Source organism: Lissotriton helveticus, chromosome 5_1 (genome assembly GCF_964261635.1).
Source record: "Lissotriton helveticus chromosome 5_1, aLisHel1.1, whole genome shotgun sequence".
In the NCBI taxonomy this organism is placed as follows: Eukaryota; Metazoa; Chordata; class Amphibia; order Caudata; family Salamandridae; genus Lissotriton; species Lissotriton helveticus.
In genome coordinates, this window is record NC_136065.1 from 391,139,266 (window position 1) to 391,162,308 (window position 23,043).

The 23,043-nt window shown below is 47.8% G+C and overlaps 1 protein-coding gene across 1 annotated transcript in view; it reads left to right on the forward strand.

The window, feature by feature from the left end:
- Positions 1-23,043, forward strand: part of SLC25A34 (solute carrier family 25 member 34) — a 98,127-nt gene that overhangs the window by 21,350 nt on the left and 53,734 nt on the right. The window contains exon 4 of the mRNA XM_078642588.1: positions 20,928-21,080. Coding sequence (XP_078498714.1) covers positions 20,928-21,080 — 153 coding nt within the window. The remainder of the gene's footprint in view (positions 1-20,927; positions 21,081-23,043) is intronic.

The following is a 23,043-nucleotide window of genomic DNA, read 5'->3' on the forward strand; positions in this document are numbered from 1 at the left end:
CCAATCGTCCCCCGGTGGTCCACGGGCAGGAGGGCTACCGTCGGGTTCGTGCATGGTTCTGGAGGCCCGTTTAGATTCAAACGGTATTTTGGTCTGCTTGGCGTCGTTGCGGCCCATGTCGTGTCTAGGTGCACGCGCAGCCGGCGTGGTAGGAGCAGCCAGTGTGTGGTGACGCGAAGTAGCGTCTATGTGACAAGGCGGAGTGGCAGGGCTAGAATGAACACTTGTGGAAGTGGCACTATGGGCGCAGTGCAGCTCAGAGGTGACGTCTGTTTGAATTCTACGGCTCACGAGCCCAAAGTAGTGAGGCAGGGCTAGTGAACAATGTCTCCCCGGCCCCCGGTGAAGCAGGAGAAGCAATCAACTTTAGCTAGATCCGCCCATCGACACATCAGCCAGGGTCCCTCTGTGCGGACTACAACAGGAGAGTAACCAGAAGAGCAACCAGGAAAGCAGTACCTGTAAGGGGGGCCAGATCACATCGCAAGTTGCGTCCTGTAGCAGAGCAAGTGGTTTTGGGCAGATATCGTCGGCCCTGTGTCAATGTTCAGCGTAGCCGGAGGGCAAGGTCACGTAGGCATGCGAAGGAGCAGTGAGGCGGCCTCCGCGCCCCGCCAGTGTGCGCTGGGAACGATGTGCTCTCTGGGCCGGTGTGTTGACAACCCCCCGGCAGTGCACCTCGTGTGTTGAAAGGCGGGAAGGACGCTTCAGGAGAGCAGGCGGGTGCAGAGAGCGCTGTATGAGATGCATGCAGGGTCACACAAGCAGCATGAACGAGCCCACAGCCCTAAGGGAGCCAGCAGGTAGACCACAGTGCTGTGAGGGCGGCGGGAGGGTCAGAAATAGCAAGTGGGACTAGCGTAGCTTCAATGCGCTACAGCGCAGGATATATGGCTGCTCCCTGCAAGAGTTCAGTTGTGCCCCAGCCGTATCAGCGCCTCTGCAGTCCCTAAAGTAGTGTGGGAGGCGGCTCCTGATATTGCGTCCTGTCACTGCTCGCTGAAATCCGCTCCGCCGCTAATGGCCGTGTTCGCGCCTTTTTCCGCCTTTAACGGCCGTCCGCAGTCACTCCCAGGACGCGGCAGTAAGAGGAAGGGCTCACCTTCAATGCAGGGAGGTCTCCATCCAGCAAGAGGCAGGCGTTGAGGAAGCGGCGGTTGAACGTGTGCTCCGCAGTTGATTTGTCCGCAGCCCCGATCAGGCCGCAAATCCCCGGAGTTTCCTGGCCAGTCGGTCCCGGAGCGGCGGGTCACTGGCAGACAACTCGAGCCGCCTCCGAGCAAAGCCGCTGATATCTCCGCTTCCAGGCGGGCGATTTCGACGCTGCTGGCACCGTCGAGTGCAGGAAAGCGCTGCGGTCACCACGGTGGGGAGAGAGAACAGGTATCCTCGGTCAGGATGGTCAGCAGGATCGGTCAAAGGCTCGATCTGGCGAGAGCCTCACTACTGTGCGGCCATCTTGGTTTGGCGCCACCTAGCGCCCCCAGCTCTTGAATACTTACCAGCAAGTGCTGGCGGTCTGCAGAGCCAGGTTTGGTGACAAAGAAAAAATAATCCAGGTAATGGGTCACCCACTCATGCCCAGCCATCGCAAAAATTAACTAAACTGTTCGAACAGAGCACACACAGGAAAGGGCGCAACCTATTAAGAGAGCTTTATCCACAGACCTTTGCCTTCCCAATTGTATACCCAGCAGCTGAAAATGAACTGGGTGTATGGGCAACAAGGGACATGCCGTCTTTATATCACACTTTGTCATCTCCGCGCCTACCCCTGCCTGGTCCACCAGTGTCATTGCTACATCAACTGCGGAATATGACACGGATGCCACCTCGTCAACTATAAAGTCATTTTCTGGCCAAGACATATGTTGAATCAGAATGACCCTGCTCCTTCTTGGGAACCAACCCTATCGGTGACACAATTGGGTTCTCCATTGGCCTTTCATCAAAATAACGCGCCATCCTACCCTTGTGCCCTTCTTTCTGTAAATTCTCCCACGCCACCTGTGGGTGATCCTATACTGATTTGAGATTGTCTGCTCATCACCGTAATCTAGAGCCCCGTGCCCCAATGTAAACCCCACTGAAACCCCTTCTGCAAGATCGCTGAACTATCCAACTTAACCGACATACAAGCTTTTACCTCCAGTTTCCTGTGCCCTCTTTCCTCCTCAGTAGTTCCCTGGTGCTGATAGCGGTGCACCGGCGCTGCCCTAATTCTGCTGCCACTGGCCTGCATATTCCCCTACATGTCCCCCCTGGTGGCCCCCTTCATTGCAATAACAGTGCACAAGTGCGTGCCTTCCCGAGCACTTGGAACACTTGTGTCTAAACTGGCAATGCTCCCTCGAGCACAGTCCCTTATTAAAATCCCAACAGACCTGATTGTTCCCCCCTGGCTCTTTGTTGTAGAACCCACCTCTCCCTGGGTTTAGGCGAGCCTGGAAGGGTGGATATACTATAGTCAAACCGCTGGCAGTGAATATCGGCCTACCGAATTTCGCCTGACCCATCAGGTGGTGCCATAGTTGCTGCTATTTCTCCCCACTTGGACTCTCCGTCAAGGGCCATGAATGCTTGGAATTCATCTTCATACTGCGCCCACGCATTACCCCGAAATGTAATTTTCTCTTTTCATATGATGTCCATGTATTTAAACAGAGCCACACAACAGTCAGGGTATTTCTCACAGTAAACACTGGTGTAAATTAGAAAAGCCGCCATCTCATTCTCTATTGTCATAGGCACTCTAGGTCGTTTTGTCAAGTCCTTGCACCCTTCCTTGGCACACAACTGCTGTGTAGCAGCTTAAACATTTTGACATACTCCCATTTCCAGGTCTTTTCCTTGGTGGCCAACATAAGGTGCGCCTCCAAAGGCTTAGTCACCCACATATAGGGGAGTTTCTTAATTTCCAACTCCTTGCTCTCTTTCCCTCTGCTCCTGCTGCATTCCCTTTCTTCCCATCAATTCCCCCATCCTCTGTTCCCATGTCCTCGCCCTTGTCACCTGTCTGCTCCCGCTCTGTTGTATACACTCCGGTAGTGAAAATAAGGCCTGCTGCTTCGTACTGCCGCTGTAGTTCAAGTGTCTTTGGAGTCACACTCACTGACTGCAGACAGCTGCTCAGACAGTGTCGCTGTGATGTGGAGACAGGAGTCCGTTTTCGGTTCGGAGAAAGGAGGCTGGTAGGGTGGCAGAGATGTCGTCTTCTCTGCACGCTGTACTGTGCAGTACTGCATTGCATCTGCTGTAGATTGAAGTCACAGCTAGAGCTCATGGCTTGGCAAAGCTGCATGAGAGCTGTCCATGTGCCTTTTAAAGACACTCAGTGCCTGTTCTCACCGTGAACGGAGAACCCCGCCCCATACACACAACAGGGTTGAGGAAGTTAGGGATAGTCGTGTCCTATAAATTAACTCTGATGGGCGGCAGCAGCAATGCCTGAGGGCCAGAGCAGGCAAGAATATGACATTAAAAAGCATCATGCCGATGCAGCCTGTGCGGACCGGACCCTGGCTTGACCGTGACACTGAGGGGCATATTTACAGGCCCCTATCGCCACCACAGTGTCACTTTTAGTGATGTTATGGTGGCAATAGGTGTTTCGCCTTATTCACAAGGCAGCGTTGAACCTCTTAACATGGCTTAGCGCTGCCTTGTAAATAAGGCACCCTTTCATGCTGTACTTAGCGTGAAAATTAAGGGCAATGGGCGTTTCATCGCAACACCCATTTATTTTGACTCTGCCCCCTATTTACAAGGGTGGCATAAATAGGAGGCAGCACCACAATAAAGACCAGAAAAAACCTGGCCTTAAACAGGCGAAACACGGAGAAATGCTTTATTACTCCTAATTTTTGCGGTTTCCATGTGTGCTGTGTTGTGCAGCGCACATAAAAACAGCAAATTACCATTGAATGTTTATGTGCAGGAAGGTGACCCTTCTTGCACATAAACAATAAAAAAAAAAATTGTTATGCAACTTCTATGTGTGTTGCATTAAGTGGCACACATAAAAGTTACAAAACGCCATTTAAAGATTGTTTATGTGCAAGAAGGTCTCCCCTCAAAGCAGACACCCTGGCACCTGTGTTGGCGCTAGGCTGCTAAGTATAGCGATAGCGCAGTGGGAAACGCAGGGCTGCGCCATATTGTTGTAAATTTGGTGCAGCCCTGCTTTTCTGAAGTGGCGGAGCACGGCGTTAAGCCAAGGAGGCTAATATCGTGCTCCGTCACTTCGTTGTAAATATGCCCCTCAGTCTCTGCCCATGTTGTCTCTCAGAGGCACCAGCAGCTCCACTCTGGCGGTGGGCACTGAAGATGGAAAAACAGATCATGCCCATTCATCTGTATGTAAATGTCCGCCACTGCCAAAAGGTCAGGGTCACTGACACTGTAATAGACGTGCGGCACATGCTTGCCAAAGGCAAGGCACCCCGCCCCGTATTCACCTGAAGGCTTGCCACTACTGACTGTGGATAGCAGGGTGTCACTACAGGCCACGTGGCATCATGGCACCCATCTCTGCAGCAGGGTCTCAGATGTTTGCTAATCAATACAGTCAACTGCGCCCAACAGTTGCACTGCACCCGAGGGGAGAGCAGTTGCAGGCTGTTTAAATAAATGAATGTTCAATGTCAGTCAAGTTATTAAAATTCTACTGACACACAGAGACCTGACTGAGGCCGGTACCAGTCTCACACCACAGTGTGCACAGCACTTGCCACCCTCCTGTTAAGGCAGTTGACGTTCACAGTTAATCCCAGATTCTCAGACACAGCATGTAGGTGGTGTCAATGCACTGAAAATGCGTGACTAATGCATTTTAGGGAGGTGACGCACACCTTCACACTAAAATGCATTAGTCTAACGCATGATGCGCGGTACTTGGGAGGGCTGCAACAGGAAAATCTAACATGGCTACCTATGGATGGGCTGCCACCATGTACACCTATCACAAAATGGTGGGTGGCAGACCAAAATGACCCCTTATATATTCTTGGGCTACATCATATAACGGATACAGCCCAAAACAGTGTACAGTCTTAAAGACTGCACCGCTTCCCCCAATAGCCCCAGGGGACAGACCTCCATCCAGTCGGCTGTCCCCCAAAACCCTATTATCTTCTGGTGTTAATCATGAGCAGAACAGGGTGTTTCAAAGAGCAAACAACAAATCACCGGTTTACAGCACACTCGACTTTTCACAATTTCAGACAACCCAAGACTGCCGTGCTCAAGGAAGGCTTTCTATTTTGCATCAACCACCGCAACTTCAATTAAAGCTTAACAACTTCCCTGCATCTTAGCAAAAATCTCTCTCAAATCCAACTTCTAGAAAAAGTCGAGATCTTGCGAAACGGATAACATCTGAGCAAAAATAACGCTCGAATGTATCTACCATATCAAAGAAAAGGATATTCGGTTCTTTAACTACTAATAAAACTTTGTGTACTGAAATATATGCACATTTATATTTATGTATATGGACTAGTGCGCTGTACAAAACAATGTGTCTCTAGGCGCTCTACTGAAGTATAATAAATATGATGATACATTGTTTTGGAACGGGCAGCCACGACTGTTAAAACAACTTTACTCAGGTTGCATTTCAATGAAAAAAAAAAAACCCCAAAAATCATGTTGTCCGTGTGAGGGGTTTCCTCTATAAGTGTAGAAGGCATGTGGTCTATTGGCACAAGGTGGGGTGTCCATATAAAGTGTGTTGTAAGTATGAATGGCTGGAGGTCTGGGGGGGCTGTCTGCAACCAGGCACTATACTCTTTTATCAGCATTTGTAAGGTGCATTTCTGCCACTTGTATGGTCATGATACTCTTGCGGCATCTGGACGCCCTTGTCACGTGGTTCTGTGGTCTCTCGTTGACCACAGTTACAGTGTTCTGAAGTCAGTGTATCTTGCCACTTAGGTGAAGATTGGGCTGTGCACATGGGTGCATGTGCAGAAGGACTATGCCAATCCTTGTCTGAGCAAAGAAAATGTCTATATTTCTTCACTGTCTATTTTCGTCTCTCAAAGGAATGTATCCTCTACTGCAGGTGGTAGGAGAAAACTCAGGTTTCCCCCAGTTGAGAGGGGCTAGACATTGGCATTTATCTACACCAATCGCCAAGGACAGTGTTGTTTTTCCTCATCTTCACTTCTCACAATTTTCTCCCCCACAGCGGATGATTGTGAGGGTCGTTGGCATCCACACCATTGCGTTGCCTGATTGAGGGTGGTTGTCTATGATGTAGGTCTCGGTGTCTGACTTGGGTTGTCTTTAGAATCTCATGTTGGTGCTTGATTGAGCTCATTGGAAAGAGCTTGAGAATTGTAATTACAATTTGATAAAACTAGCTGAACCATCTGTTTTCATTCAGTGTCACAATACAAAAGCCGGAAGTATTTGATGGAAAAATAAAGGAGAGTCACGTTTCAGCTTTTGCCCTAGTTGCTGTTGCATTCATACTGCCTTAGCAAATACTAAGAAGAGAAGAAAAGAAAACAAACTAAGTAAACTTCCCACACCTCCCAACAGTGAACATGGGCCTCATAGTCAACTGTAGATCAGGTTAAAATGTTCAGTTTCCTGAAACGCTCTCTGAATCTTTAAGGCTATTCCTGACAGGCTGATGCCCCTGGAAGGACCATAGGTTGGAACAGAGTCACTCACACAAAAGTCTGGCATGGAAACAACATGTTTCATAACTGGAATTTGCTGACTGAGGGGTGGCAAGTTGAGGTGGAGACTCAGGTGTGATTGGCTCGCATTGAAAGCAGCGAGTGGCACGGCAACAGAACAAACACAAAGTTCAAAGTCTGCAGGTTGTGTTTTTTTTAACCTGCGGCTCTCCTACTGGTGCAGCACAGGCTCGCCTTCCTAGCAGCAGCCACGCCTCACCATGGCGTGCAGTTAAACTGCATGTGGTATCTTAGAGCAGTGACCTTGGGGCTACAGATTAGACAAGGCGTCAAGTAATGCAGGTGGCACCTGGGTAGTCTAAAAGCCAGACCCCAATCCTTGTGTAAAATGTTGTTGATCAAAACTTAGAACGTGCGTGCCCTATTTGGGCTAAGGAATGTTACCCAAACTCGTGCTCCACCCAGGTGGATCAGCCCATTGCATAATTGCAAAGAAAAGCAGCTAGACTGGCTTTGCACTCAAAGTCATGAGCTCGCGTGCCACCGGCTCTAAAAGGAATTGACTTCCTGTTCTTCCAGGCCAGAGTTCAATTCAAGATACTATGGGGCATATTTACGAGAAAAGGTTGGCGCGCGAGCTGCTCCAAATTTGACAGCGCCGCGATCCGACATTTTCAAAACACAGGGATGCGCTGTATTCATCAGAATACGGCATTCCCCAGTGTTTTCCGCAAACGCTGGCTCTAAATTTAGCTGCCGAGCGCCAACGCAGGCACCCTTGCACAATAGTGCAAGGATGCCCGCGTTGCAGGGAATGATTGTTTATGTGCAGGAAGGGGGTCCCTTCCTGCACATGAACAATCACCAATGGCGATTTGTTACTTCTATGTGTGCTGCAGAATGCAAAATGCAGCACAAATAGAAGTAGCAAATCGTCATTTTTTAATGGTTGTTAAGTGCAGGAAGGGACACCTTCCTGCAATGCATAAATATTTATTAATGGCATTTTGCTCTTTCTATGTGTGCTACAGAATGTGGCACACAAAGAAAAAGAAAAAACAAAGAGAAATAAAAGTTCCTTGTTTCACCATTCTAACTCCTGCTCTTGCGTGGCGTTAGTTTTTGGTGTTGTCTCAGATTTACACCTCCTTGTAATTCTGGGGCAGCATCAATTGTAATTTGTGTTGCGGTGGAAGCCCCCAGCAACACCCATTGCACGCCCTTTCATGCTAAGTGATGCGTGTAAAGGGGCCTTATATACAAGGCAGCGTTAAGATACAAAAAGGGGCTTAACACCGCTTTGTAAATATGGAGAAGGGCGTATTGCCACCAGAATGTCGATAAAAATGACGTTCTGGTGGTGATATGCCCTTGTAAATGTGCCCCTTAGGGTCTCAGTAAGAGTAGGTAATTGTTTTCGGCCCCTTGCATTAACCACGGTTAGTGCAGGCGTCGGAATTACAAGTTTGGTTGTATTTAACACAACTGATAATTAGCGAATGCTGTAAATAGCTGAACCTTTGTTAAGTTTATGCAGGTCAAACCTGCTGAAAGTTCTCAGGAGAAAATTATATGATATGTATCATATCCTGTCGATTTTGTTGGGTTGAAATCCAAATCTGTATGCTATTCCCCAAAAACTCGTAATAGGCTCAATTCGCACATGATAAATAGCATACCCTGGGTTATAAATATTTATTAGGTGTGGTAAACAGCATCACTATTTTTAGTTAGGCCCTACATTTCATGCTTATTGGTGGTAAGGCCATATATACCCACAATCAGTGATATCTGAATATGTCCTTGCTCCAATGCTTGTTTATTTACTTTTTAAAACAAGCATTGGCAGAACCGATAATTCTGGCCATGTCAAGCTAGACCTTGCTTGGCAGTTCGGGATGGACTGTTCCCAGGCACAGGGTCAGGGCTGATTCGCATATAGCTGGGTCTGAACTGAGGTGGCGGAGTGAGCTAAAGAATGATGATGGATTCAACCCAGATCTTTGACTTGGGGTGAGTGTTTGAAAAGTTTCAGCGCCCGTCCATCATCTCCTTGTGTTTGCTTTGTTCACCCTAAATTGGCAGGGTATGCCCAGACGTAGGTCCCTTGCTCTCTTTGCCACTAGATTCAAGCTAGCCTGGCTGATGAAGGGTGTTACCCACAAACCGGTCCCAGGATGCTTGTTTCCGGTTCAGGGAAGACCTGGCTTGGCAGTTCAGGATGGACTGTTCCCATGAGGCACAGGGTCATGACTGATTTGCATACAGCTGGGTCTGAACTGAGGTGGTGGAGTGAGCTAAAGAATGATGATGGATTCAACCCAGATCTGTGACTAGGGGTTAATGTCTGAAATGTTTCAGCGTCACGTCCATTATCTCCTTGTGTTTGCTTTGATAGAAAGTGTTTTATTTACACAGCAAATTTCCATACATAAAGCTTCCTGCCTTAGTTTTCGTAGTTGCTTGTGTTAGAGAGTTGTAGGTTTTGGTTTTAGCAGACAGTTGAGTTGCATGCCTTGCTTATAGAGGGGCCCAAGTTTTTCTTATTATAGACATTTTAGAACATTGTGTAGAAAAAGCGAACTGAACCCTTCATGGGAGTTCACCTCCCCTGGAGTCAATACTAAAGAAAGGCCAAGATCCAGTCACAGAGAACAGCGTTGACCCCCACCATGGAATTTGTGTTATCTCTTGAAGTCAACAAGTGAGAGGGGAGAGGATGTAGCCTTAGGGCTAGAGCGGTCGACCTCGGACCTGGGGAAATGGATTTGAGTCTCGGCAACCACGCTCAACATCCTGTGAATCTGGGAAAATCACTTAATCTCCCTGTGCCTAACAAAAAAAATTAACGTGTTCATCTGTAACGAAACTGGTTGTAACGAAACCTTGTTTCTAGTTTGCGCTATATAAAACCCTTAAAAAAAGCAAGTACACACCAAATCAAGGAAAAAACAAGTACTTTTCATTAGGTTGTGATATCGGTGGTACTTCTATTTGTATAACGGTTAGCTATGGTAAATCGACGTGTCTGAATGAATGTCCTCAGGGAAGGGGTGATGGTGCCAGAAATCCTTGATCAGGTAGTGAGAGTTCTGTCATTAATATCTGCTTTATTTTAAACAGCATAGACAATAACTTCAGTAATATGAAGATTTGTGTCAAAATAATCCAATCACTGATTTCAATGAAAGAATAATGAAAATGCTTATTTTACATATAAGATGCAATGCAGCGAACTCTATTTTTGGTGACATTAAATGAGAACATTTTTATTCTCAGTAGTTTTTTCAATACTAAATCAGTCAGTCTCCCAGCCAATGATTTCCTTATTGGGAAGTAAGCTGCAGGGGGTTTTGTTCCGCATTACAGCATTACATTCTGCTTTGAGTCTTGATATCATAGCTACCTCACACCAGAGCTATATTAAATTCAATGCAGTTTTTAGTACCTGGATTTAAAAAGAGTTGGCCGTTTGTGTTTACCAGAACCCAGTCCTGAAGCTGGCCTCATGACCTTTTTGACTTAAGAGGCTGAAACGTCAACAAATTATTCACTTTTGCTTTATACATCATACCACAACTCATCTATCAGAAAGAATACAAGGGTTACTGTTTGGACTATTATACGGCTGAGTGGATTTCTCACTGACTGAGACCATGAACATATGAACTTTTACAAACATTTCTGTGGCTTTATGTCAGTGTGTGCTTTCTCAATGACCCTATCATATGACTGCCCAAGTCAACGCTTTTACAGGTTCCTGCTTCCACACCTTGAAGATGCTGAGGAAACTCTTCAAATGGCTCCCGACCATAAAACCATCACCCTTGCCCTCATCACAAGCAAGCTAGACTCCCAGGAACACCCTCTTCGTTGGGATCATCAAACAACTCACCAGACAACTGCAAACCGTTCAGAACTCTGCAGCCATGATCACACTCAACCTCTCATGTGCACACATATCACAACGGAGGTCAGGGAGCTGCCCTGGCAAAAGCAAGCACAATTCAAACTCCTCACTCACACATTGAAAGCACTACACAACATTTGCCCAGCCTACCTCAATGGATACATCTCCTTTCACAAACCTTTCAGACACCGCCTCTCGGTCAGCCTCCTACTTGCACACATCTCACGTAAATGCAGAACCAAATCCTGCGGTCGGGCCTTCTCCTAAATTGCTTCGAAAGCATAGATCGACGTGCTTGCACACATCCGAGCCTCTTCCTCAATTCTTTTTCAGGAAGAAGCTAAAGACCTGGCTTTCCAAATAGTATGCCCCAAACCAACCCATGCCGGGCTAGACTCAGGGCTTCTCAGAGCCTGGGTCCCTCTGAGGTGATTGTGCACTTCACAAATACACAGAACATAACATAATTTAAGACATGACTTATGTAGTCAGAATTTACTCAGAATTTACACTTTCTCCTTCAATGTGACCTCAACTAGACCTCACCTAAATACATCTTATATGTAATAATATCCTTTTTCATTATTCTTTCCTTGAAATCAAATTTTTTTTTTTTTACACCAGTCAGCATACTGTTGAAGTCATTGGGTAAGTACTCCTTCAGGAGTCTCTTGTGTTCCTTTAGGTTGTTTAATTTAAAACTGCACCCTAGAGTTGAATGCACAAAGGCTTTTGGAGTTCTAGCCAAGCAGATGCTCAAGATGTTGAGCCGGCTCCATGAAGGTGGCTGCATGCATTAATTGGATTAGGGTGTTCTGGTCAGGGACGAGCTCCAAAGGCTAAGCCTTCATCCAAGAAGAGGCTGGGCAGAGAAGCTCTTCACCAACCCTGCAACCGAGATTTAACCTGACTGCTTCTTAGGAATGTATTCTGGACTCCCAATACTTTGACTTGGCCTATGCCCCCTCTGAGTACGCCCCAAGCTCACCTTCATTGGGTGAGCAGCCATCACAACGCGGGGCATTACCACGCGATGCCATTACGATGCTGCTTTTACAACGCAAGTCGTGTCAATGACTTGCGCTGGAGGGCGCTGTTTGAAAAGGAATAGTTTCATTTTCTATTCCAACACCTTCCCTACTGTAACGTGGGCTGAAGTTGGAATAGAAAATTAAACTATTTCACTATCCAGCGCTTACAGCGCAAGTCGTTGTAACGAATTGCGTTGTAAAAACAGCGTCGTAATGGTACGTGGGGTAAAAGCCCGCATTGCAATGTCATACAACCTCTTCATTGTGAGTGTGTTTCTAGCTTCGAGACGCTGACAGTATGTCTTGTATGCCAATACTTTGTTAAATTGTCCATCTCCCCTCCCCACGTTTGAGTCTACCTCGAGCTTGCCATAAGTTCCCAGCCCCTGTGTGAGTGCCCTGAGGCCCCAGTCTGTAAGTGTGCCCAGTACTTTCAGTGGTTGATTATATCCTGAACTACCAACCCTTTAGCGTGTGTACATAGCTCATAGCCCCTGTGAATGTGTCATGGTCCCCAGGAATTATTTACAAAAGCACACATTCTTTCTGGAAAGGTTTGTCTCTGGCGCACAAGTAAAGATGCTTCATATTGGTGTTACCTCACCTTCTCCCCTTCAGTGTGAGAATATTGCCAGCCACTGAGGAGTTTTGTGACCATATACAGAAATGAGGCCAAAGTTTGACTTCCTAGGATATGTTCAATAGATTTGGAAATCAAACCAATTAAACTAACATTCATCCTGTTCGGGGGAGGAGCCAAGCTCGCGTCCGCGATGGCCGCGTTTTAGCTCGGCTCCGTTCGCTTTCCTGCCTGGAACGTCTATCCTGTGTCTTATCCTGCCCCGGGAAGTATTCTTTGGTAGACTATGGAACTAAGACATTTCGCTGGCAGTTACCGTCTGATCCGCCTGTTCCTAGGTGCCGCGGATCCTGAGCTGCGCCCTTGTTCGCTTCGGGGCCTCCGGAGCGGGCGGGCCTGAAATTCCTCGGCGGCGCCCGGGCGGGGCGGAGCGCTGTAGCCGACCCTTGGTGGCGGTGTGGGCTCGGTCGGAGAGGCCGATGTGCAATTAGACCGGTGACGGCTCTCCGGGCCTGACCGGCGATCCTGCGGCCTGGTGTTGAGGCGCTGCCTTCCATGGACGGGGGTTGACCGTGTATGTGGCTCGTCTCCCCTTTGTTCTCCTGTCCGGCCATCTTGAATCCCTCCGCCCGGACTCGGAGAACGGAGCCGGTGGCGTGGGGGAGCCGGCGACCCTCCTTATCCTGGTGGCCCGCCTTCCTGCCCTGGGGGTGCCTCTGCTTGTGGTCGGCTGTATCCTGTGTGACCTCGCTTGTGGCCGGACGGGGGTTGGAGATTGCCGTGGCCCCGCCGGGCTTCCAAGATGGCGGCCGGCTCCCTGTCTCTCAGCCTGGCCGAGACTGGTGACGCTGGTCCGCCGCATGGCACGTTTGCTGAATACCGTAAGGGTGAGCCTACGCTTGGCGACATTCTCGCCGCCTTGCGCTCCTGGAGTGCTTCTATGACCGCACCTATTGCTGGACTGGATGATGATCATTTTGCCGGGCCTGCTGGGCCCCCCCCGGTGTGTGCGGCTTCATCGCTGCTGTGTGCGGCTGGGACTTTCCTGGAGGTCGTGGACCCGGCGGCTGCAGCTTGTTTGGGTGTACGGATACCCGCTGCTCTCAATCATCATGTGATTTCCCCTGTGCTGGGGGTCCGCCGGCCGGGTCCCGTCCGGACTGGTCTCGTTGGATCTCCCATTCCTTTTTTGCCTCGAATGGCCGAACGAAGATCCTGTGGTTGCTCCGCCGAGACGGCTTTCCTCCTATTGTCGGCGGAACTGTGCCTGCAATACCTGCGGTGGTTGCCGTCTTTTCCTGTTCATCTGGGTCGAAATCGATATGACTTGTGTGGATTGACGATTGGACTCCCTGCTATTCGTCTCTGGTTCCTCATGATCTGGTTCCTGGTGCGTTGGATGCCTATGGCTTTGGATAGACGAGGACAGGGTTGAGATGAACTTGCCTCGGTGGACTAATATTTTGCGGTATGGTCGGATGATACGTTTGTGACTGTATGACTATGTTCGATTCTCCTTCATGTTCCTGGAGCTTATCCTTGTAATTACTATCTTCCCGTGGGCACTAAGTATGTTCGGACGGGGGGGTGGGAGCTGATGGTTTTGATTATGTGGCTCCTCTCCCGTCGTTGTTTCCCTATTTCCCCTTCTTCTTTTTGTCTTTGTGGTTCTTTCTTTACTTTTAACTCTTCTATATTTCGGGTTTCTGGTTAGGGCGACAGGCACGCTGCTGGGGGGGTAGGCCATAGCCTTCTGCAGGGGTGCAGGGTGGGGTGTGCGGGGTGGGGGGGGGTCTGTCATTTTGTTTTTTCCCCCTTTTTTCCTTTTTTGGTTCTATGGCTCTTATGTATCCCTTTTTTCGGGACGCGGTGTCTGCATGTGGCCCCCTGGGGTGTTTTTTGCTAGCATGGGCCTTCTGGTCTCCCCGCCGTCATGGTTTACTACGCATCTATTACTCCTGTTACCACGGGTTCCCTGTGCCGGTCTATTTTTGAGTGCTTTGTTAGCCATGGGGCGCATGCTGTGATGCCGCGTTCTTTCTTCCCCCCTTTTTTCCCGATGTCCTTTCCCTTCCCCCCCCCCCCCCCTTTTTCTTTTCTTCCCTCCCCTGGGTTGTTGTGGCGGAGGGCTCTTTGTTTTGCAAGCCTATTTTCCGTTCTGTGTATCATTGTGTGTTCTCGTAGTGGTGGGTGGGCGCTGGGCAGCGGTTGCAATTGCTTACTAATGTGGGACTCACGTTCTGCCTTTGCTAAAATGTAACTGTTCTTTTTGAATTTTCCTGTGTTCTGTATTACTGCTTGCTCGCGGCCCGCCACGGCCCTCTGGACCTTAATGATTGCCATTATTCTGCTATACCCCTTCTTCTATTATAAAATCAACCTTCTCTCATCCTGCTCGTGGTGGTTGCTCTGTGGCTTTTCGCCTTTGATTCCCGTTTGGATTATTGTGATACCCTGCTGGAGCTCCTGTCCTGACCAATGTGCTTCTATAATTGTGGTGGCCGGCCCGATGGGTTGTAGGCCCGTATTTGTGAGCTATTTCTGCACAATAAAGGTTTTAAAAAAAAAACATTCAGCCTGTTCATTGGGGTAAAATATTTTAAGCAGGTAAACGTTTTTTTGAGACATTTATACTGTGAAAAACTGCCCGGGAACGCTTCATACATTGATATCAACCAATTATCTGAATGTAATTGTCTTCGTCAATGACCTGAATTCTTAATCAAACAAGCTTAGTTATCTGAACTTGCATTGATGGATCTAGCCCATCTCTTGCCTTTGAAGTAAAATATTTTGACTTCTGGATAGGATATCACCTAATCATGATGTCACACATTAGGCATGTATTCAAATCTCCAAGATGTGTTTTTCGTTCCCTTTGAAAATGAAAACCTCTTCTATAGTGAACTCGTTTTCGTCCGATAGTGACCATGCTTGACATCTCACACATCTCTCTACAGGGATGTCACCATGATTGGTATTCCAAAATTCAGCTTGGGGCATTCTGCTGACAGGAATAGTTTTCGAAATGAAAAAAATTGATATCTTCCTGTCCTTCGAAAAGATCACCAGCATCATCTAGAAGCCAAAAACAAGTGTCTGTCCAATTCTCCGGCTGAAGGACTCAGATGTTAGGAGGACCTCCTGCAATTCCTTAAAAGATAAATATCTCTTGAACTGTTATTTAGCTTTGTAACAAAAGTACCCTCAATAATTAATATCCATGTGTCTGGTTGTATGTAATAATATTATCCACAAAAATATTATACTACAAAATAGCATAGCAAATATATTGTGAACCATAAGTATATACAGGTAAGTAATGATTTACAATTCCCACTTCACATCTACATACCTTGTTAATATATATAAATAAGTATCATATATCTGTAGTTACCTATGTAATATTCAGCTCAGGTAAAAAAAATAATTGCCCAGTGCTAAACTCCCAGATCACTGGTACCCAACTAGCGTGTGTATAAGCCCATATAAACAAGTATGCAAAATCTGAGAAAAGACGCTTCTTAAATTGCGAGAAATAAGAGATTGATTTTTAGGGAAGGTTTAGGATTTATTCACAAATTTGAGTGCACTAAAGAAATATTCCTTATTTAGAACCAGGAGTAGTAGCCTCTTTTACTGGAGGGCGCTTGTATAAGCCTAGGAAAGTTATCTTAGGTATTAGTTCAGTACAAGAGGGAGTGGGGATGATGGAATCTGGGCTCCCTTCTCGTGCCCAGGGAACCTTCAAAGTTTCTCTGTGATTTGCTGGAAAAATTAGTGGGGCTGTGTATGAGTTTTTTGGGCCGCATTGACCGGATATCCACCTCCCCCTGGGCTGTGCAGGGGATGGCCCCAGGGCGGTTGGTGAAACCCTGTTTGGTGCGCATCATTGCCATTTATTCCAACATTGCGTGTTTGGTATTAACACCAGCACATACCTGATGTCACCACTGAACACAAAGAGCAGGCACAATAATTGCAGAACTCTAAATTGATATAGCGCTGAAAGCAGGTGCAAAAAACTTTAGGACTCATGTTCCGCCTAGTAGTTAGCGCTTGCACTGTCTGTTGGGAGACATATTGTTAGCTTACAGTAGGCTTAGAACCCGTCCATTGCTTACTATGGGGTTGGCTTCATTGCCACTCTTATTTGCTTGCTTCTTTTTCATTAGTGAGTAAGCTTTCCTTCTTCTTCTTGTGTTTGCATATCCCCTGGAGCATTGGCATATCAACGTGTCCTTACACTACTCTTTTTTTTCAGGTGCTACTTTTCCTTTTCGTTTAATCACCCTATGAGAGTACATGTGTTTTCCAGCTGTCCCCCTACTGTGCTTCTCATTCCCTCTATGCACTGTTCTTTCTCACCCAAGTGCTTCTATCCTGCCCCTTCTGTGGTGCAATTGCCCTCATGGGCTTCAGCCTGCCCTCCCTGCTTTCTCACCCATGTTCTTCTACTACCTCCCAGTTCCAAATACTCTCAATCTTTGTTTTTCTCCTTCACCTTCACCACTCCTTGCTGCTCTCTCTCTCTCACCCTTTTGCTTCCCCTTGCCCTCTGTGCTGCTTACCCCCACCCGCTCATTTCATGTTGCGTCCCGGGCTCCGGTATTGCTTCAGTGCCCACCAGCTCCCTGTGTTGTTTCCGCCCCCTGTTCGTCTTGTATCTTATCCAACTGCTTTGCCCCGCATGTTGCTTCTGTGGCCCACCTGTGTTACTTCCCCTACCCACTTTCCAACAAAGAAACTCACAAAAACCGCCTTTGCACATTGTTTATCATTTTCCAATCCGAGTTGGGTCAGCAACAACATGGAAAAAGCTGTAGTGTCATTTTGTAGGTGCTTGCACACCTACTAAATGACGTGAGAGGATATTTTTCATTACTTAGCCATGCTGCACAGCTCAGCTAAAAACCATTTCCAAAACCAATAGGTCACAAAGGGAAGACCTATTGGCTTTGCCAATGCTTGTTAGTACTATTCCAACATTTAAAGAAGGCCACAAGAAACGGTGCTGCTTTGAGAGGCCCTGTGAGATCTTTGATGTAAAAATTCAGGTTTCTTGGTGTCTACGCATGGAATGCTTAAAAAAAAGGCACTGAGTTTGAGTTTTGGGGGCAGATTTACAAGCCCCTTGCGCCTCTTTTACGCCGCCGTTGCGTCACTTTTGTGACACAGCGGTGGCGCAAAAGATGCGCCATGCTGTGCGGTATTTAAAACGTGATGCATCTGGGAGATGTGTCATGTTGTAAAGCCCTGCGCCAGAAGTAGGCGTTCCTGCGCAGGAACGCCTCCTAAAAGTGGCTGAGTGAAATCTACAAGATTTCACTCAGTCACTTTTGAGCCCATGCCGAGTCAAAACTCTGCGCCTGCTTGAAGCAGGCGTTAGGATTGACGCAGCATTGTGAAGATAGGGCCCCCCCGAGCATTGCTGGAGCTGCATCGCGCTTCCGACGCAACTACAGCAATGCGCCGCCTTTACGCCACAGATGCGTGACGCATCTGGGCCGTTTTTGCCCCATGGTGCGCCGCATTGTAAATGCGGCGCATCCATGGTGGGGGAGCCGCGGCGCACAATAACTGGTGCATCCCTGCTGATATGCAGGAATGCGCCAGTTATTGTAAATCTGCCCCTTGGTTTTTTTATTCAGGCGCCCGATTGTGGCATATGTTTGCCAAGTCAGCTGAGAAAAACCCATAAAGTGGTAGATCTTTCCCAAGTAAGGCAGAGGTTTCTCTACCAGAGTGGCTGAATCCACCATCAAAGAATATGCTTTTGAGAAGAAACCTCAGACTGAAAATCAGCCCCCTCTGTCATATGGTGGAATTTCTGCCACCAAATATGACCAAATGCTGATATTATACCTACATGTGGGGCTAGTGCATATCTTGTCTACCTAACATACTGGGGAAGGGGAGGTTGTTTCATAGCACCCATAACATGTCTGTCTTTCACAGATGTAACTGCTTCAGACATAAGGGCCTTTCAGATTCTCTACACTGAGGTTTTGGCTTTACAGCAATAACGACTCAAGTTAATTAATGGCCTTCTGTAAAGCAGGCCCTAAAATTCAATTAAAAACAAGCATTAACACATCCAATAGGTTTTGGGATGGCCACCAGCCCACATGCTTGTTTTGAAGAGTCATGGTTTTTGCAAAACTTTATTGTTGGCAAAGCTGTCGGGACCTTATTAATCTAAAATAAAAAACTGGCTAAAAGCAAAATATTTTGGTCTCAAATAGCACGCATTGCCAGAGGGAGTCTCTGGCACTTAAGGGAACTACTTGGTGTGTGGATGAGCTCTTTGTGAAAGGGCAGAATGCCATCACTCACTGTGAAGTTAACCAGTGGCTGAAGTGGGCTGACCCACTGTCTCATGCTGTAGAGGGCGGAAGAAAATGTGAATGACAAAACAAGAGACCATTAGATGAAACTTGCTGGCTGTAAGCCCCGACAACTAATTTTATACATATAATTTAGTAAAATCGGTCTTGGCTACAGTCTGACCTAAACTGCATTACTTCCACGGAACACCTTGCAGAAAAGTTAAAAAATAGTTGAGGACTCCAAAATTCTGAACAGTGCCAATTTATCTTAAAACTCGAAATTCCCAAATCTAAAAATAGAACAAATCCAAGCCCAATTTGATCCTTCCCCGAATCCTGGCCACCAATTTTAAGATTCCTACCAATGGCCCTATGCATGCAAATCACACTTCTGCCCTTCATAAATGCACGGACATGTACAGAAAATAATTAGCTCTCTTACATCTTCGTCACTCTAGACTGCCCACTGTCTCCTTCAACCCTTCCCCTTCTACATGCCTTCACCTCCTAATCTTTTTTTTGGTGTCAGAAGTAGCCTTATATACTGAAAATATGGTCAGAAAAGTATAAAGATATACAGGGCACAAGTCCAGGGTACACGCAGGTAGACGAAGTCTACCCACTCGTTTCGCAGGGTGGGCGTTATCTACCCTGCCAAGAGGGTGGGTCCCACAGAAATATTCTACACTTGTCCCAGTGTTATTTTCAGACACCGGGCCACATTCAGCAGTGTCTGCATGTTGTCTGGTTTCGTTCTGAGCAGCAAGGTGCAGGTGGCCAGAGGGGGGCGGTTGGAGGGGGGGCTTATCAGATTCCAGCTTGGCCCATAACAAAGGCGGAAGAGGAGGTGCCAATAGGCCTCCTTTTATTGGAGTATAGTAGCTGGGAGCTATTGGGAGCCTCACACCTAAATGCAATGGAGGGAAAACAAAGGCACACAGCTTATCACTTCACAAGTACTTCGGAGAGGCAGCTTTTGGCATCTTTCACTCCCTATTCACAAGAGATATGCATGCACTGTAAGAATGCCAGACCATATGTGTTGGTCTGTCCCAGTATTTACACCGATAACAATTTAAATACCACTATTTTGGGGGTTTTCTTTTATAGTGCTATAGCGTTACTCGTCCCAATGCAGTGTGTCAGAGCCCTTTATATCACAGGTACACATTATACATTGAGAATAAATCATATAGGTGTAAATCAATGTACAGGATGTGTTTTATAAGTCAGTGAGTGTTACAAGGTGAGGGGCCACATGCCCTTCTTAGCTCACTCTGCTATATTTATGGACACCAAAGGGGATGATGGACGGAGCGTTTGAGCAAATCAAACACTCACCCCCAGTCAACTGATCTGGGTTTAATCCATCATCATTCTTTAGCTCACTCCACCACCCCAGTTCAGACATGGCCATATGCAAATCAATCTGACCCTGTGCCTCATGGGAACAGTCCAGCCCGAACTGCCAAGCCATGTCTTCACTGGACCGGAAACAAGCATCCTGGGACCGGTTTCGGATTCATAATCCTCATCAGCCAGGCTATCTTGAATCCAGTGGTAGAGTGAGCAAGGGACCCACGTCTTGGCATACCCTGCCAACTTAGGGCAAACAAAGCGATACCAAAGGGGATGATGGACGGAGCGTTTGAGAAAATCAAACACTCACCCCCGGTCAACTGATCTGGGTTTAATCCATCATAGCTCACTCCACCACCCCAGTTCAGACATGGTCATATGCAAATCAGTCTGACCCTGTGCCTCATGGAAACAGTCCAGCCCGAACTGCCAAGCCATGTCTTCCCTGGACTGGAAACAAGCATCTTAGCCTGACTGATGAGGATTCTGAATCCGAAACCAGTCCTATCTTGAATCCAGTGGTAGAGTGAGCAAGGGAGCCACATCTGGCCATACCCTGCCAACTTAGGGCGAACAAAGCGAGAGACGTGGGTCCATTGCTCACTCTACCACTGGATTCAAGATAAATGAATAAAGTTGAGGCCCAGATTTTGTGTCAGGGTTGCGTCACTTTCTTGGCACAACGCAACACAAAATCTAATTTGCTAAATATTGTAATGCGCTCAAATGTACTCACGATAGACCTGCTAAACATATATGTGAGGTCTGAAGAGCTGATGTCACGTCTTGTGATGTCACTTTCTGTGAGTTGTGATACTTCCCGTAATGCCACCCAATTTCACGCGCCATGATGTCACTTGCATACTGCTTAACTTGATTAGTCCTCCACTTCTTTTTTTTAGGACTTGTGCCCTGAAGATATACCAGTGCTTGGTGTATTAAAAATCTCCATGGTTTAAGATCTTACTGACATGGGTGGCGTGTTGGCCACGTGTCTGTGTGGCATGTGCCCTCCATAGCGCTCAAAATTCTGAAAGTGTCTCGTCTTGTGTCTCCTGTCTCTCTCAGAGTGTGTCCAGCGCCTTTGAAAGCATCTACCGGAAGCAGGGCATCACGGGCCTGTGGAGGGGCGTGAATGGCGCTGTCCCGCGGGTCATGGTGGGGTCAGCATTCCAGCTGGGGACATTCAGCACAGCAAAGGAGTGGGTCACAAAACAGAAGGTGAGTAGAAGGTCAAATTTGTTTCCTTCTTCTTTTGGCAAGGAGTCATCAGAGGTCGGAAGAGATGTCAGTTAAACAGTCCCTTGATTCAGTCCAGAGGTATATTTGGCGATGATGACTTGTCCCTCAGGGCTTTGGAGACTGGTACATCCATGGCTCGAGGGCAGGTGCAAAGCAGTATTTACCCCACCATCAAGTGACTGCGCATTCACTAGGGTTGCGGTCACTCCTGCAGGGGCGGCTCTAGGCTCATGGCGGCCCTCGGCTGGGAGCGTAGGTAGGGGGCCCCGGAAGAGGGGGTCCGGGCGGGGTGGAGGGCGGAGGCCAGTGAAGAGGGAGGGGTCAGGGTGTTTGATAGTGGAACAGAGCCGGAGGCCGCCAAATCCCTGCCAGAGGCCGCCAAGCAAATATGTATCCATCCTCAGAGGATTATTATATTAAGGATATATATTGGTGTGGTGGCCCCTGGGGTTTGGCTGACCCTGTGCAGGTGCACAGCTTGCACATGCCTAAGGCCGCCCCTGACTCCTGCCTGAATCGACGTGTGGCAAATCTTATTCAGTGTGACAGACACACTCACGCACAATGACAAGCCTACTGTACCAGGCAACTCCAGCATGAATACTAAAACTCACACAGAAAAACACACTTAGCCAAGCTCGCTTTGCTTTTACACTTCACGGTGGACCCTGGGTGATGACATGGGAGTAGGCACTTCCGGGGTAGACATCACCAAAGTTCATGTCCTACACGAGCCGACCTCTTAGGCGTACACTGACAGGCGTGGACACAAAAGATGCAGGACGCTGTTCTGTCCTTCTCAGAAAAGGACATTTATACAGCCAGACCGGCACAATGAAACACCGGAACATGTACACCAACACAGAGGCAGAGGTTGGCACACCCTCCTTCCTGACGTTTTTTTTCCCGCCAGTCTTCCCGCCAGAGTGGGGGTAGAACGGGTGGGGGCCAGTTGCTGGGTACAGCAAATGGTCTGGAGAAGCTCTGAGGCGGTCTGCCTTTGAAGCTTCCCCCTGTCCATCCTGGGGGAGGAGACATATCACCTCGCCCAGGATGTGCATTGTTGCAGGCCCAGGAGAGTGGGGGCTCTCCACCCAGGGATCCAGCAATATGTCTACTGTGTGGCAGCCTCTGCAGCCACTCAGCCAAGACGTGGATTGTAGGTTCGGGTTTTGGAGGGCATCTCTAAGATGCCCTCTCGTGCATTTTACATTAAATCCCACACTGGCGTCAGTGCGGGTTTAATGTGCTGAGAAATTTGGTACCAAACTTGTCAGTCTTCAGTGTAGCCATTATGGTGCTGGCCTAACGGGATTGGCCTAATGGCTAGGGCACTCTACCTCGGAACTGGGGATCTGGGTTCGAGTCTCGGTAACGACGCCAAAACCTCCTGTGATTCTGGCCAAATCACTTAATCTTCCTGTGCCTAAAATGAAAGTGTGTCCTCATGTAACGTAACTTGAAAATATGTAAAGCGCTCAGATACCTGATTCGGTTCAGGTCTAGTTCGCGCTATATAAAACTCTGCAAAAAAAAAACACACTCATCTACACTGGAACACTCAGCCTTTCACTCTGAATCTCTAAGGACTTTACCCTGACGCTCACTCACAATTGCAGACAGGCACGATAAACTAGTCCATAGACACGTGAACACGGGTACAGTGATGCCCTCGGAGCACTTATAAGACTGAAGGAACTGAAGACGTTGAAGGGCGTGCTCAGACGTACCCCGTCACACTAGGGCCGGCTCACTGACACCCTGAGACAATGATACCGTTCGACACACTGAGACCTGCACTCAGAGATGGACACTAAACCTCACCCCCCTCTCTCGCTCTCTTTCTCCTTCCCTCTGTCTGTTTATCTATCTCCCTCCCTCTCTCTCTCTCACACACACACACGCACACAGTATCCCTCCTCTCTGCTCTTTCTCTCCTCAC